The 15,152-nt window shown below is 46.9% G+C and overlaps 1 protein-coding gene across 1 annotated transcript in view; it reads right to left on the reverse strand.

The window, feature by feature from the left end:
• The window catches only part of dnah5 (dynein, axonemal, heavy chain 5), a 186,372-nt gene that overhangs the window by 141,998 nt on the left and 29,222 nt on the right, over nucleotides 1-15,152 (reverse strand). Inside the window, exons 12-28 of the mRNA XM_057339812.1 lie at nucleotides 15,097-15,123; nucleotides 14,164-14,271; nucleotides 13,993-14,078; nucleotides 13,578-13,899; nucleotides 13,190-13,396; nucleotides 5,952-6,123; nucleotides 5,674-5,819; nucleotides 5,293-5,461; nucleotides 4,721-4,969; nucleotides 4,073-4,269; nucleotides 3,150-3,243; nucleotides 2,505-2,647; nucleotides 2,185-2,386; nucleotides 1,858-2,093; nucleotides 1,305-1,523; nucleotides 985-1,047; nucleotides 523-761 (exon numbers count right to left, since the gene is read on the reverse strand). Of these exons, the coding sequence (XP_057195795.1) occupies nucleotides 523-761; nucleotides 985-1,047; nucleotides 1,305-1,523; nucleotides 1,858-2,093; nucleotides 2,185-2,386; nucleotides 2,505-2,647; nucleotides 3,150-3,243; nucleotides 4,073-4,269; nucleotides 4,721-4,969; nucleotides 5,293-5,461; nucleotides 5,674-5,819; nucleotides 5,952-6,123; nucleotides 13,190-13,396; nucleotides 13,578-13,899; nucleotides 13,993-14,078; nucleotides 14,164-14,271; nucleotides 15,097-15,123 (2,879 nt within the window). The remainder of the gene's footprint in view (nucleotides 1-522; nucleotides 762-984; nucleotides 1,048-1,304; nucleotides 1,524-1,857; nucleotides 2,094-2,184; nucleotides 2,387-2,504; nucleotides 2,648-3,149; nucleotides 3,244-4,072; nucleotides 4,270-4,720; nucleotides 4,970-5,292; nucleotides 5,462-5,673; nucleotides 5,820-5,951; nucleotides 6,124-13,189; nucleotides 13,397-13,577; nucleotides 13,900-13,992; nucleotides 14,079-14,163; nucleotides 14,272-15,096; nucleotides 15,124-15,152) is intronic.

Consider the following 15,152-nt stretch of genomic DNA (forward strand, 5'->3'; position numbering starts at 1 on the left):
GAGTCGGACTCGTGACCAGAAGGTTGCCGGTTCGATTCCAGGCCGGCGGGTAACAACTGAGGTGCCCTTGAGCAAGGCACTTTACCCCTACTTGCTCCCCGGGCGCTGCAGTGATAGCTGCCCACTGCTCCGGGGGTACGTGTGCTCACCACTTGCTGTGCGTGTGTTCACCACTTGCTGTGCGTGTGTTCACTACTCTCTGGATGGGTTAAATGCAGAGGTCACATTTCGTTGCCTTGTACTTGTACATGTGCAATGACAATAAAGTTGAATCTAATCTAAAAAATCAGGCAGAAAATGATCTTTTGTCCTTTTTCACAAATGATCTTTGCGTTACACTTGTAACTACTCCAACTTTCAATTCAATCTTTCACAGACTTTTCAATTTTGTGATATCCCATACAGGTACCAGACCAGAAAGATTGAAATACCCTGATGCATTGATGCCTTTCAATATAACCTATTACATGAAAGCCAAAAGGGAAGATTTTCAACCTATTTTAAAAGGACAGGATTTCTCACCTCGTCTGAAAGTCGAGGAGTTCATTATTGATTCTCTCAATGTGGATGTCGGCCCATGAGATGTCGTAGTAGCCGTTGACTGTGTCGATGACACTGTTGTAGAGACCGTAGAGTTTTTGGAGGAGCGTCAACTGTTTTCTGATCTCCAGCAGTTGAGGATGCTGGGTAACGGACAGACCAAAGAGCTCCTCCCCTCCCGTGTATGTGATGTACTTGCGGAACAGGTTGTCAAAGTGATTCTGAGAAATGCCAGATGTTTTGTTAATATCCCATTGGCATGCATTGATCTACAGCATATTCCCATGCTGTTGTTCTTAATTGACTGAGAATGCTCATTGATGCTCACCATAAATTGTGTTTTTTCAAATCATTGTACTTTACAGAGATTGTTAAGTTGATTTATTTAAGACTGTGTTACGAAAACATCTCGTACCAGACATGACAATGAACAGGAAACTGTACCTGGAACATAATAAGCCTGTCGCTGGCATCCTGGGGAGCTAATCCTACCACCATGGGACCATCCTGAAGATTTCAAATGCACCGAATCAAAGAAACAGATGCATTCATTTACGAAATACAAACACTTTGTTTTCGATGTACAGTCAGGGTAATATCAGTCTCAAAGAAGCACTTTGGTTTCAGGCATCTTATGTTACAGAAAACCCACAGGAATTGAAACTGAGGAAAACAACAATGTATTGTCTTAAACTATAATTGCTTGAGGGAGCTCAAAGCAAGAGAAGCGGGTTGATGGAGTTTACTCGGCCCTCAGGACTCACCCTCTGATAGTCATGGTAAAAGTGCTGGCAGTCCTCCACGAAGGTCTGAACATTCCTGATGAGCTCTCCTCTGAAGTTCGGCTGCAGGGCCACCAGTTCGTTCTGTACCTCTGTGCTACGCGCCAGCAGTTTCTCCCAGGTGTAGCGAAGGGTGTCCACTTTCTCAGCTTCCTCTTTGGCCACCAACAGTCCATACTTATGCAACATACTGTAAGATTCCTGCAGACAAAACCATCGTAAGGCCCGATTCACATTTCACACGACCCGCGCCGCTTTCTCTCTTCAAGTGCGGGCTTGGCACTCCGAAAAGTTTCCATCTCGATGCAGCGCCGACACGCCTAGAAAAAATGTGCACACAGCACCACCATGCGAGTCGAGACAGCGTCACCCCCTATTTGCGCACACCTGCCTGCGCACACCTGCCATTTAAAATAACGAATATGCGCGAGGAAAATACGAGAAATGTGAATCGGGCCTTAGGGACCATGTTTTGAACATCAATTACGTTGTTCTTTGCCGCAACGCTGTTTAATAAATGATTGTTGGTTTTTACCTCAATTGGACCAACTTGAAAATCTATGGAGATCTGGTTCTCCCTGATCTCTTTGAGCGTTGCCATGGTGATGCGGATGTCATCCAGATCCTTAATCTGTCTGTTGAGTTTCTTGCTCGCCTCATCCACGAAAGCGAAGATCTGTTCCATCTCCATACGATACTTCCTGTTGCAATGGTGACCGAAGTCCACTATCCAACTCTTGGTCTCAAAGGTAAGTGCCAGCTTTAGATCGGCTGTGGGTGAGATCAATATGCAATACTTTCTTTCATTTATACTCTATTGGCATCATTAGTCCCACTGATTCAGTGTCCGTGTGTACTGTACCTGTATATAGAGCCAAAGCTCCTACTAAGATAAACTCCGGCTCAATGTTAATTTCCAGCTCCAGATCTCTGTAATACAAGATCTGAGACTCAAACTCAGACAGCAGAGGGTTTGCCTGGATGAACTTCAGGATGGTCTCTTCTCGATCTTTCTTCCAGATGTGGTTATAGAGTCTGAAGCGATCCAAAGCATTAATGACTTCCTGTAAAACATGTTTTATATGTTATTAATCTTATACTGTTATAGTAGTAACACAAACAAGCCAAAGGATATTTTTTTAAACTAAAACAATAAGACTAGAGTATGGAAAATCTTCAGACCTTCTTGGTGGAGTTGACAGATGTACTAAGTACAGACACCAGTTTGACCATTTCTTTGTTCTCCGAGATGCTCTTGTTGTAATTCTTGACCTGGAAGGGAAGGACCTGGTGTGCGGATGCTGAAATATCTGACATACTGCCTGCTGGAGAAAGAAAGCATGTTTTGTACAAGAGTAAGAAATCACAATGATGAGATTATCAGATATAATAAATATGAGGGAGAATCAGTCAATAATGTTATTGTTTTGTCTCAGATCAGTTTAATGAACTTTATTTATTTTGAGTGCAGACATGTTTTATTGAGATATTATGTTTTGGCACGGCAGCACTGCAAGTTTTATTTCTATTATTTCAAAATAATAGAGAGAGAAAAAAGAATACAAAAAAATATTTATAGAGAGAGATAGAATGAGAATGATACTGATAAGATTCTGATAACGTGACCATAGAAATAAGTCACCATTTTATAAAATCACATTCTTTGTTCCCACTTTTATTCATCAAATGATTGGAGATCAGCTCATCCATCCACAGCATTTATTTTCAACCATTATGAAAGGTTCGTTTTTAACTGACCCTGGACCTGCTGGGTTTGGATTTGCTCTGCTGAGCTGTGTAATTAGAGGGAGGGAGGAAGATTCGTACCAGCAAAGCTGCGATAGGTCGATTCACCATCTTCTGATTCGCTCTCGTGGCTGTTCTGTTTCAGGGCGGCCATCCGTCGCTCACACATTTTCCTCTGTGACAGCAAAAACACTCATCTCTGACATTTTGCATATGTTTCACTTGAACGCATATGACAACATATGACAAGTTTTGAGTTCTCGTCAGTTCATGAATACAAAGTCATTTAAACTACTAGAGTTAAAGGTGAATGAGATAGGAGGCAAGATGTCAGTGAACCCCCAAAAAATTAGAAACAAACTTGTGAATGTCAGTGCATTCAATAGAAAAATATCAAAAAACCTTAAACAAAAGTAAATAAAAACAATTGCTATAAAAACGGTTTGGTTTTATGCCATAGTAGGAAATATTTATTAGTTCCGTTGAATACAAAAGAAGATATTTTGAAGAATGTACGAAAGCAAACAGTTCTGGGGCACTTTTGACTTCCATTGTCATTTTTCCTACTATGGTAGTAAATGGTGGCCAAGAACTGTTTGGTTACAAGCATTCTTCCAAATATCTTTCTCTGTGTTCATCAGAACAAAGACATTTATACAGAATTGTAACAACTCGAGGGTGAGTAAATGATGACAGAATTTTCATTTTTTGGTGAACTATCCCTTTAAAGTAGAATAAAACGGCAAAAATAAAAACAGACTAGATAGGCTCGCGTGTTACCTTAAAAATCCATAGATATCGCTGTTCATACTTTCTTATGAGATCAGTTTTCCGGTTAAGGTGACAAAAAGGTCATAGACAACGGCAAAAAAACAACAACTTAAAAATGCTGATTATTCTATAGGCATAAGTCTTGAATACGTAAGCAATAAACTAAGAATGTGCCTTTAACAGACATGTGCATTATTCTTAAATCATCTCTGTATGTTAAAACAAAAGTAAACCTTGGAAATTCTCTCTTTGCTCCACTGGCCGACTCCTTTACTGACACTGACCACACAGTCCACAGCTCTGTTCAATGCCTGCTGAACCTCATCTAGAGCTGGAACCATGATGATGTTGGGAATGGCAAGACACACCCCCACTCTAAAGATGGGCTGTGGTGCACTACCCTTTGGCCGGATTGGGGACTCTGCCTCAGCTGCATAGAAACATGAATATGGTTACGGTGAATAAGTTGACCAAAAGAAGACTTCCAAAAACTCCTGTGGGTCATTTACGGTATCTGATGGTATACGTGTTACATTGATATATACCACTGTACTGAAACATAGAAAACAAAACTTCAAGATATTTGATGAAAAACTCCATTCACTTAAAAGTTGTATTATTCCCTATTTCACAAAAACATGCTTAATAATTAAAAATACCCATTAGGGAATGTTCTGTTTAAGTTATTATAGTTTACTTTTTAAAAATAAAAATGAACCAGAAACTAACATTACGGAAATGTTCCGTGTTTGCTGGGTACGAATGCCATAGGACCTTGTTTGAGATTTTTCAAAGCTTGGAAAAAATCTTTAATCATTACAAAATACCTTTGCATTGTTTAATTCTTATTAAAAACAGTAAGAGGATATGGCAACACAAACCCATGTAGTGCATCAGTGATGAGGCTTGGATGCGCTTGCGGAGAGTCTCCAGCGTGTTGCGCGTGAGGCGCAGTAATGCGTCCACGTTTCGATGGTTAAAATGAGACAGCAGCTCCTGTGCCTCTTCCTCCATCACCTCCATCAGATCTCTCTTCTTCTTCTTTCTCATCAGTGGAGATGAGGGACCGATGCTTGGGGCCGTGGTGCTACGAGACAGGAGACGGCCCTCATGTTTACTCTCCTCCTCACCTTTAAGATACATAAAACGGAGTCATAATATGCTGGGATATGAGTCATAAGTATTTTTTAATAAAATACATCATTTATTCATCCTCGTTTTGGTCAAAACCTGTATGACTCTTTCTTCTGTGGAACACAAAAGAAGATATTTTGAGAAATGTTTCAGTGGTTTTGTGTCCATACAATGGAAATCAATGGGAGCCAATGTTACCAACGTTCTTCAAAATATCTTCTTTTGTGTTATCTTATGATGTAGGACACACTAATTCTAATTTGGGGTTATGACAGACAGTATGTGAATTGGGGTCTAGATGATTAAAAGCACATCTCACCGTCACTGTCCATCTGTTCCGCTTTGCTCTCTGTCCTGTTCTCCTCACGGTTATTCTCCTCGTCTTCCTTCTGCTCAAACTCCAGTAACATATTAATCAGTTCATTGGCCGCCTCCTCCACCAATGAACTTTTGGTATGTAGCGTTTGGGCTCCCTTGATGCAAAGCTCCTAAAATGAGAAATCAATTGGATGAATGATTACTCCTTAACACGTTAGTGGTCTAGTCACTGATTCCTAGTGACAGGAATGTGAACTTAACAAAACATGAAGACTTTTTAAAATGTTGGAAATAAAACAACCAGAAACATTGCTCTCTGGTAAAGCCTCCTCACCTCTAAACTTCAGACTACACTCTTGCTACAAATAAGGTGTGAACAAACCTTCGTGGTGTTGACAAACTCCTCGCATGTGCACGGCTCATCTTCAGGTATCACACACAGGGTGGTCGTGCTCATCTCGTGCAGTACAGCATCAATCCTGAACTCCACCATGTCATTCACTCTGTGCAGCAGAAGGTCAAGCTCCTCTACCCACCGAGAAAAAACAAGAAGAGTAGCATTGGAGAAGATGAAGAAATATTTTTGAAGGATACTTGAATTTCATTTCACCATGCCCTTTTTTTGTATGCTTTCTCATGCGGTCATGATGAGAGTCTCACCGAGTGCAGCAGTGATTCGGTCCAGGTATTTCTCAATGTTCAGGGAGGCCCAGTTGAGGGTGGTCAGACCGGGCAGGATGGCCTTATCCACTTTATCAACATGTGGCATGAGCAGTTGTTCAAAGGCCGGCTGGATCTTAGACCTCACCCGGGAGTTCTCCGTCACCATCAGCTATGTAACAAACATGGGAACATAAGTAAACTGGAATGTTGAGGTCATTCGATCAAAGTAAGATTTCCAGGGACACAGTAATGGATTAAACGTGTTTTGAATGCACACCGGGGAAAATCTCTGCCAAATGTAAATGTAAAAAAAAGCATTTACTAAAACAGTAAAGGCTGCAGAAAATACTGTTTTTTGGAGTTCACACATAACTTTAATGTATGTCTATTTTTTATTTACTGTATTCTACATGAAATCATCATAAATTATGTAAAGAACAAGCTGTAAAAAAATAACTGTAATAAAAGAAACCGGACAGAAAGCAGATCCAAATGCAGTTTAACTTTTATTAAAGTAAACCAAATGAAGGAGAAACCAGGAAAACCACAATTGAAACAACCAACAACAACTGACAAAAGGCAAAGAAACACTTTATACACAAGATAAGGAGGAATAACAAGACACACCTGAGACTAATTAACGACAACAGAAACTAACAAGGACAAGGAAAACTAAAAAGGAGTACAAGAGGAACAGGAAATCAAAAAACAAACTAAAAGTCCACAACAAACAGGGGAAACACAAACGGTTCCGTGACGATAACCTCGATATCTTTAATATTGACTGAGTAAGGACATGTCAAAGATTGAAATCAATGTAGGAAGCCTTGTTTTTTGTGCAAAATAATAAAACGTAGTGTCAATAAAATCAATTATCTTATCATGTTAGAAATGAAAATTTGAGTTCTGCATCTCGAAGCATAAACACACTTTACCTTTTTGTCATTTTAATGCTCTTTAGCTTGGATTTGACAGACAGGGTTACATACAGCACAAACACCCACATTTATACTGTACATGCTGCTGTATAATCAAAATCTGTAGATATTATTATTCCTACAGAATACTCCTGTATTTTGAATAAACTATACCCCTATTAACACATAGAAGGCAAAGTAGCAAAAATAAAGACTTAAAGGGATAGTTCACCTTCAAAATGAAAATTCTGTCATCATTTACTCACCCTGTTGTCATTTTAAACCAGTGTGATTTTCTCTCTTCTTTAAAATACAATATAAAATATTTGGAAAAATGTTGGTAACCAAAAACCATTGGTCCCCATTGACTTCCATTGTATGGACACAAAACCAATGCAAGTCAATGGGGACCAAAGGTTCCCTTTCTGTCGGTCTCTCGACATTGTGTCGAACCGACAGAATGGGGTTTGTCTTGAGAACCTATCATCTTCTGAGTATTTAGAAAAGGCCAATGAAAATTGGCGAATGAAATTTGCATGGCGGGCTCCTCCCAGGATGTTCGGGTATAAGAGGGAAAACGTCGTGCTCATTCATTCACCTTTTGTTCTTCAGAGCCTACGCATCTGATGAGCTTCTCTACGATCTTTGGTGATAATTTTTCTGCTGGAATCTACGACGTGGACAGCGGAAGGTCCCTTCCAGCAGTGACTCTCCCCTGGGCGTCTCGGCAGTTCCGGAGGTGTTAGAGAAAATTTCCTTTCTAAAAGAGCAAATTTCTCCAGCGTGGCATGTCCCGCTGTTCTCATGGGTGCAACACACTCAACGAGGAGGGGGACGGACACGATGCCTGCTTCCAGTACGCTGGGGCAGACGTTGTGGATATGTCCTGCCCGCACTGCGGGCGGTGATGATTCAGACGTTGCGTCACGGGTGGCTGTGTTCCCACAGGACTCAGCCACCACCTCGTTTGCTCCCCGTTCCGTGGCGGCAGGACTACGGCCCTGCCGTCCGCTATGGCAAGCAGCGAGGGTGATATGAGGATTACTGTGAGCGATAATCCGCCAGCCACTGGCTCACGGACCGTTCACACCTCGTCTCGCTCATCTGACCGTTCCACAGGAGACGGTCCGCCGTCTTATTCCTCAATCACGTATTCGTACACGATGCGTGATGATGAGATGTCTCTTGCAGCATCGGGGGGTGACGTACTGCCATCCGACTCTGACGATTCCTCGGGCTCCCTCCCTCGGGGGGTCGAGCCCAGGAAGAAGCGGACGTCGAAGTGTCAGCCATGCTTTCCCGGGCCGCCGTGAGTGTTGGGTTGCAGTGCCCGCACTACCTCTCCCGGCACTCGCGGCTGGCTACATGGCGCCTCGGGTTTGAGCGCGGCTCCAAACCGCGCCCGCCCCCAGTGCCGTGTTTACCGGAAGTGCATGAGGAACTTAGTAAGACCTGGAACGCCCCCTTTCCGGCACGTTTCACGTCAAACAAAGTTCGGTCACCCTCTCTTCCCTCGAGGTTGAGACAGCTGGAGGATACGTCGTTCTCCCCCAGGTGGAGTATGCCGCCGCGGTGCACTCGTGCTTGTAGGCGGCGGCCACCTGGGGGGGGCTCGACCTAGACTCCCGTCCAAAGCATGTGGTGTCTCGGCATCTCTGGTGTCGAGAGCTTACATTGCAGCGGACCAAGCTGCCTCCTCTCTCCACGCTATGGCTCCTGCCAGGCCAGGGCGTTGAGAGAGCTCCACGAGGGTAAGACCGACCCAGCGCTTATGCAGGAACTCCGCGCCGCCACCGACCTCGCTCTACGGGCGATCAAGGTGACCACGCGGGCCTTGGGTCGGACGATGTCCACACTTGTGGTCCATGAGAAACTCCTCTGGCCGATCCTTGCACAGATGACTAACGCTGAGAAGGTCCGCTTTCTCGACGCACCCGTCTCGCAAGGGGGGGCTGGTTGGTGTTACCGTCGAGCCGCAGCGGCCCCGCTCACCCCCCGCCCGTCGGGGGGCGCGAGACCCGCACGCGGTCTCCCCCGGAGGGTTCTCGACAGTAAAGAAGCAGTCCTCCCACCTTGGCCGTCGAGTCCCGTGCACTGTGTGCTTCCCAGCAGCCTTGGTCCTCTTCGACGCCCTCCAGCTCTGGGCCCCCCACTCAGGCGGCCCCCCCTGGAGGAGACCTTCGGGCCGAGGTCGCCACCCTTCTGGTGAAGGGAGTGATCGAGCCCATCTCACCTCACCTGTACTTCATTGTCTCGAAGAAAGGCGGGGGGTTGCGCCCTATCTTGGGTCTGTGTGTTCTGAACAGGCACCTACACAATAGCTGCCTTTCAGGTTGATCACGCAGAAGCGCATCCTGACGTCCGTCAGGTGTCAGGACTGGTTCATGGCAATCGACCTGAAGGACGCGTACTTCATGTCTCGATCCTCCCTCGACATCGGCCGTTCCGACGGTTCGCGTTCGAGGGACGGGAATATCAGTACAGGGTCCTCCCCTTCGGTTTGTCCCTGTCTCCACGAGTCTTTACGAAGGGCGTGGAAGCCGCCCTCCTTCCCCTTGGGGAAGGAGGTGTGCGGGTACTAAACTATCTCGACGACTGGCTCAGTTTGGCACACTCTCGAGATCTGTTGTGTACACACAGGAACCTGGTGCTCCGGCACCTAGATCGGTGGGGCTACAGGTCAACTGAGAAGAGCAAGCTCTCCCCGGTGCAGAGCGTCCTCTTTCGCGATATGGAACTCGACTCTGTCCTCATGAGCAGCCCAGCTCACCCCCCGCGGGGGGGCGCAAGACCTGGGACGAGGAAGCCCGCACCCACGCGGCCTCCCAGAGGCAGTGCGACTGACTACAGAGCGCGCCCGATCAGTGTTGAACTGCCTGAAGCTCTCAGACAGTCAGCGGTCCCCCTGAAACAATTTCAGAGGCTCCTGGGATACATGGCATCCTCGGCGGGGGTGGTCCCCCTCGGGTCGATGCACATACGACCGCTCCAACACTGGCTACAGAGTCAAGTTCCTTGGAGAGCGGCACACCGGCAGCAGGCGTATGGTCATCACGCTTTTCTGCTGACACACCCTAACCCCCTGGTCTCCATGACCTTCTTGTGGACAGAGGTCCCCTTTGGGATGCCTCCCTGCAGGGTTGGGGTGCTGTGTGCAACGGGCAAGCAGTGTCGGGGCGGTGGACAGGCCCCCGCCTGCATTGGCATTTCAACTGCCTAGAGTTGTTGGTTGTGCTACTTGCATTGAGGAGGCTACTACCTCTCGTGCAGGGCAAGCACGTGCTGGTCCGGTCGGGCAGCTGCTCCACAGCATCCTCCACAGCTGCTGTGGCATATATCATTCGCTCACGGCAGCTAACATGACTCGCCCGGCGCCTCCTCCTCTGGGGTCAGCAGGTGATCAGTTCCCTGCGAGCCACACACATCCCAGGCATCCTGAACCAGACAGCCGATGCGCTCTCTCGTCAGTCGACGCCTCGCGGAGAGTGGCGACTCCATCCCCACGCAACCGGTTCATTTGGGAGAGGTTCGGCCAGGCACAGGTGGTACTGTTGCCTCCCCGGACTCCACCCATTGTCCGCTTTGGTACTCCCTGACCGAGGCACCCCTCGGCACAGATGCCCTTGCACACAGCTGGCCGCGGGACAAGCGGAAGTACACCTTTCCCCCAGTGAGCCGCATTGCACAGACGCTGTGCAAGGTCAGGGAAGAGGAGCATCAAGTGGTACTAGTTGCGCCCTACTGGCCCAACCGGACTTGGTTCTCAGAGCTGGTGCTTCTGATAACAACTCCCCCCTGGCCGATTCCCCTGACAGAGGACCTTCTGTCACAGGGGAAGGGCACGTAACGGCATCCCAGGCAGACCCCTGGAACTTCCATGTCTGGACGGGACGAGAAGATCCTGAGTGGCCCACCCCCTGCACTCAGGCTAGGGTCTCGGCCACTAGGCAACTATACGCCCATAAGTGGCGCCTCTTCTCGTCCTGGTGCTCTTCTCAAAGAGAAGATCCACGGAGTTGCTCGATCAGGAACGGGCTGTCCCTTCCTCAAGAGAGACTGGAGAGTAATCTCTCCCCCCTCCACACTGGGAGTGTATGTAGCCGCTACGGCCGCTCATCACGACCCAGTTGCTGGGAAGCCGCTGGGACAGCACGACCTGGTCATTAGGTTCCTAAGGGGTGCGAGAAGGTGACTGCCTCATCCGCGCTCCGCACCCTCCTGCGACCTAGGTGGCGGGCCTCAAGAGGCCCCCCCCTTCGAGCCCCTCGGAGCTGCCGCTCTTTCTCACCTCACGATAAAGACGGCTCTCCTGATGGCGCTCACCTCCAAGAGGGTAGGGGACCTACAAGCACCCTCCGTGTCCACAGATTGCCTAGAACTCGGGCCCGGTGATTCTCACGTTATCCTGAGACCCCGGCCCGGCTACGTGCCCCCCACCACTCCCCCTAGAGACCAGGTGGTGAACCTGCAGGCGCTCCCCACTAGGAGAAAGACCCAACCCCATCTGTGTTGTGTCCAGTACTTGCACTGCGCCTCTACTTGGACCGCACGAAGAGCTTCAGAAGCTCTGAGCAGCTCTTTGTCTGTTTTGTAGGTCAGCAGAAGGGGAGGACTGTCTCCAAACAGAGGCTGGCGCACTGGATCGTGGATGCCGTCGCTACGGCATACGGATCTCAAGATCGCCCCTGCCCATTAGGAGTGAGGCACACTCCTCATGGGCACTGGCTCAGGGTGCCTCTCTTGCAGACATCTGCAGAGCTGCGGGTTAGGCTACGCCCAACACCTTCGCAAGGTTCTAATACCTACGCGTGGAACCGGTGTGAGCCTGCGTCCTGCAAGGCAACATGTAGGACCGGCAGCCGGTAGGGCGTACGCCTGCGAAAGCCCTTCCCCCCTTCCTTAGGTGGGTCAGCGGCTATTTCCACCTCCCTTCTTTCCCCACTGGGAAAAGAACAGGCATTCCATCCATCACTAAGCACCTTCCTGGGGGCAGGCTGGGCAGAGCAGCCCTGCCCCCTTAGGCCGGGGAACAGTTGAGTTATCTACCACATAGCTCTAACCGGACCTAGTGCTCCAGACGTGGTAACCCCCCCAGTGGGCGGTTCCGTCTGATGTATCCTCATGAATGGTTTCCACCTCGGTAACCCATGACCTCCCTAGGTGGACTCCCACCTTGCGGTTAACTCCTTCAGTCCGCACATTTTCCCATGAGTTCTCCCCTGATGGTGAGACCATGTTGGTGTCTCCACTAATTCCTCCCTACGGAGGTAGTGGTCTCTGTAGCGTTTTTCCCCCAGGGGGGAATAATGCTTACCCAGTGGCCCTTACGGTGCTGGGCGGCTTCTCGCTGTAAGAGCATCAAGGCCTCCGCCCGTGACGGCCGGTGGCAGGGGCTTCCCACCTTTTCTTCAAAAGCTCTGGGACCCCCTACCTCTCCACCGGACGGTTACAATTTCGCGCTAGCGCTCATCTGACTCGCCCAGGCCAGTCAGCGTCGCTCCACTGGAGATTGTGACACGGCACAGCACTGTGGCGTTTTCCATAGGAACCCCATCTGTCGGCTCGACACAAGGTCGAGAGACCAACAGAAAGGGAACGTCTTGGTTACGGATGTAACCTCAGTTCCCGATGGAGGGAACGAGACATTGTGTCCTTCTTGCCACAACGCTGGCCGCCCGCCGCAGCGGTCGAGGGATGCTCAGGCTCCTCAGACCAAAAGGTGAATGAATGCAGCACGCCATCTCCCTTTTATACCCGGATATCCGGGGCGGAGTCCGGCATGCAAATTTCATTCGCCAATTTCGTTGACCTTTTCTAAACTAGTCAGAAGTTGATAGGTTCTCAAGAGCGAACCCCATCACGTCTCGTTCCCTCCATCAGGGAACTGAGGTTACATCTGTAGCCAAGACGTTTGCTAAGCTTAAATTGTGCTAAAAATCACCTTTTTTGATGTCACCTCATCTACTGCGCCTGCGCACTGGATGGCAAGTGCCTCACGAGAGCCCCTCCCCAGAGAATCGTCAGTCTTTACTGATTGACGATTGGCTTGTTTTATTGTAAGGCGGGACTTCCTTCGCTAGAGCAGCCATTCCTTGATACGGCATCTTTGATTGATAGTGCATCTTAATATTATAATATTAATATTATAATGTTAATATTAATATCTTTGGTATAACTCAGGAAAATGATATACTATTTATGACATGTGCACTTTAAGCACAGAACCATACATTCTGAAATAATCCTGATTTGTTTTCTTCACAAGCTCACAAATATAAAAGAAAAAGAAAATGCAATAGGACACAGAAACAGAAATACCTGAAGTTTATCGTAGTTCATCTTGAAAACGTCCTTCTTCAGCTGCAGGATGGATGCTAAGGGTGGGATCTCCAGTCCCATCCTCTTCATACAGTCGGTCTCGCAGATCTGGGTCCGGATCTCAGGGTCATAGTTGACGTACAGCTTCCCCGTCTCTGGACTCCTGACCAGCAGAGAAGCCCGCAGACCCATTTTAACCACCTCAATCTATAGATAGAGAGATAAATGACTTCATAGTAAACAATGTTCCAAGATGAAATTACAAATGCCTGTAGGAGAGTAAGAACTAAATGATGCATTTTATTTTAAATTAAAATTAAAAATGACATCTGAGCGAAACGAAGGGAAAAATATATTTAAAGTCTCACTAGTTCTTTGAGTTACAGACCTTTGACATCCAGCTCTGGTGACAGAGCACCTGAAACTCCAGCAGCACTTTGGCCAGCCGATTGTAATCTCGAATGATGCGTTTGGCCTCCGGGATGTTGAGCAGCCCGGGCTGCAGTTTGAAGACATCCATGGGTTCCTCTATGCGGCGGTACAGCTGCTGAGCCCACATGATTCTGCCAGCGATCGGAGGCAGGTATCGGCCAATGGGGGGGTCTGCCTTCTCTTTATTGTACATGCGAGAGATCATCTCGATGTCTCTGCCGAAGTTCAGCAGAATCTGATGGTACTTCTCACTGATGCCCAAGTCAGGGATGCCAAGTCTGGACAATGTAAAGAAAACAACAACAACTTAATTTCTTTCGTGTAAGTTTGGTTTCCAAAATGAATAAATGAAAAGACAGATATTTGGCTACCTTTCAAATTTCTTGAGCACATTTAAGGCCCTCTCAGTGTTTTGGATTTTGTCAAAAGTATTGTCCATGAACGTCTTCAGTTGGTTCTAGAAAGAAATATTGAAGTGTAAGGGATAGTTTCATAGCACAAGTATCAAATCCCAAAAGTAGTACAGTAAACAACATAGTTACATGTAGTTCACTAGTCTGTTTACAAAACTCTTCATAGTCTTGATCAAAGTCTGTCTTTCTTTGGTCCAGGAAACTGTAAGGCCTCCTCTTTATTGTTAACACAATGGCCTGGAAAACCAGATGATGACACAATTATTATTTAGAACAACCACATTTTATACAAAGAAATAATACACAAAAGAAGCACAAACATACTATGTTAGCAGTCGAGTATGAACAGTACTGATCATGGAGAAACCTCCACCATAATAACAACCGACAGAAGAAAGAAAGTCACATGGGTTTGAAATGATATGTTAGTGAGAACATGCTGACAGAATTGTCATATTTGGGTGAGTGTCTCCTCAACCATGAGGGTCTTGTTGAATTGTACTGGTTCCATTTTTGGCTTAAAACATTCATCTGTTTGCCACAACACCAGAACCCACTGAACGCCCAGAGGAGCAGTTTGCTGTAAAATATTCATTGACTTCCACAGACCGTCAACTTTCACAAAGAACAGGTGACAGATCTTTATCAGCTTTTGTTCAATTATTCAGCACTCCTGGAGCATGCAGTCCTCTGAGTTTGAACGGTGTTTCCATGGACACAAAATTAAAAGTGAATAAATAACTTCTGACAACAAGTGATGTGATGAATGTTAATTCACAGCTAAAAACTCTGCCCCTTCGTGCAAATTCAGTACCAGACAAGCAAACAGAATGTTCTGCTAATGTTAGTAATTGGTTCTCTGTGATTGGGAACCTAATAATAGCATTGTAAAAACTCTTTTTAAGATTATTTTTGCAACTTTGAAAATAATGCTTGCAAAAATGTTAACTGGGAGTTTGCCAACCTGAATCAGGGCCTTTGTTATAATGAGACAAAATCATGAGCATGCTGGTCAATGCTTTGGGATGGGACATGCATTTGTTGTTTCTTCACACCACTTACCTCCCATTTTGCCTGGATGTCTGCAGTCTGTCCACAGGGGGCAGCAGAGAAAACAA

This window comes from Triplophysa rosa, linkage group LG8, assembly GCF_024868665.1.
Source record: "Triplophysa rosa linkage group LG8, Trosa_1v2, whole genome shotgun sequence".
Classification (NCBI taxonomy): domain Eukaryota; kingdom Metazoa; phylum Chordata; class Actinopteri; order Cypriniformes; family Nemacheilidae; genus Triplophysa; species Triplophysa rosa.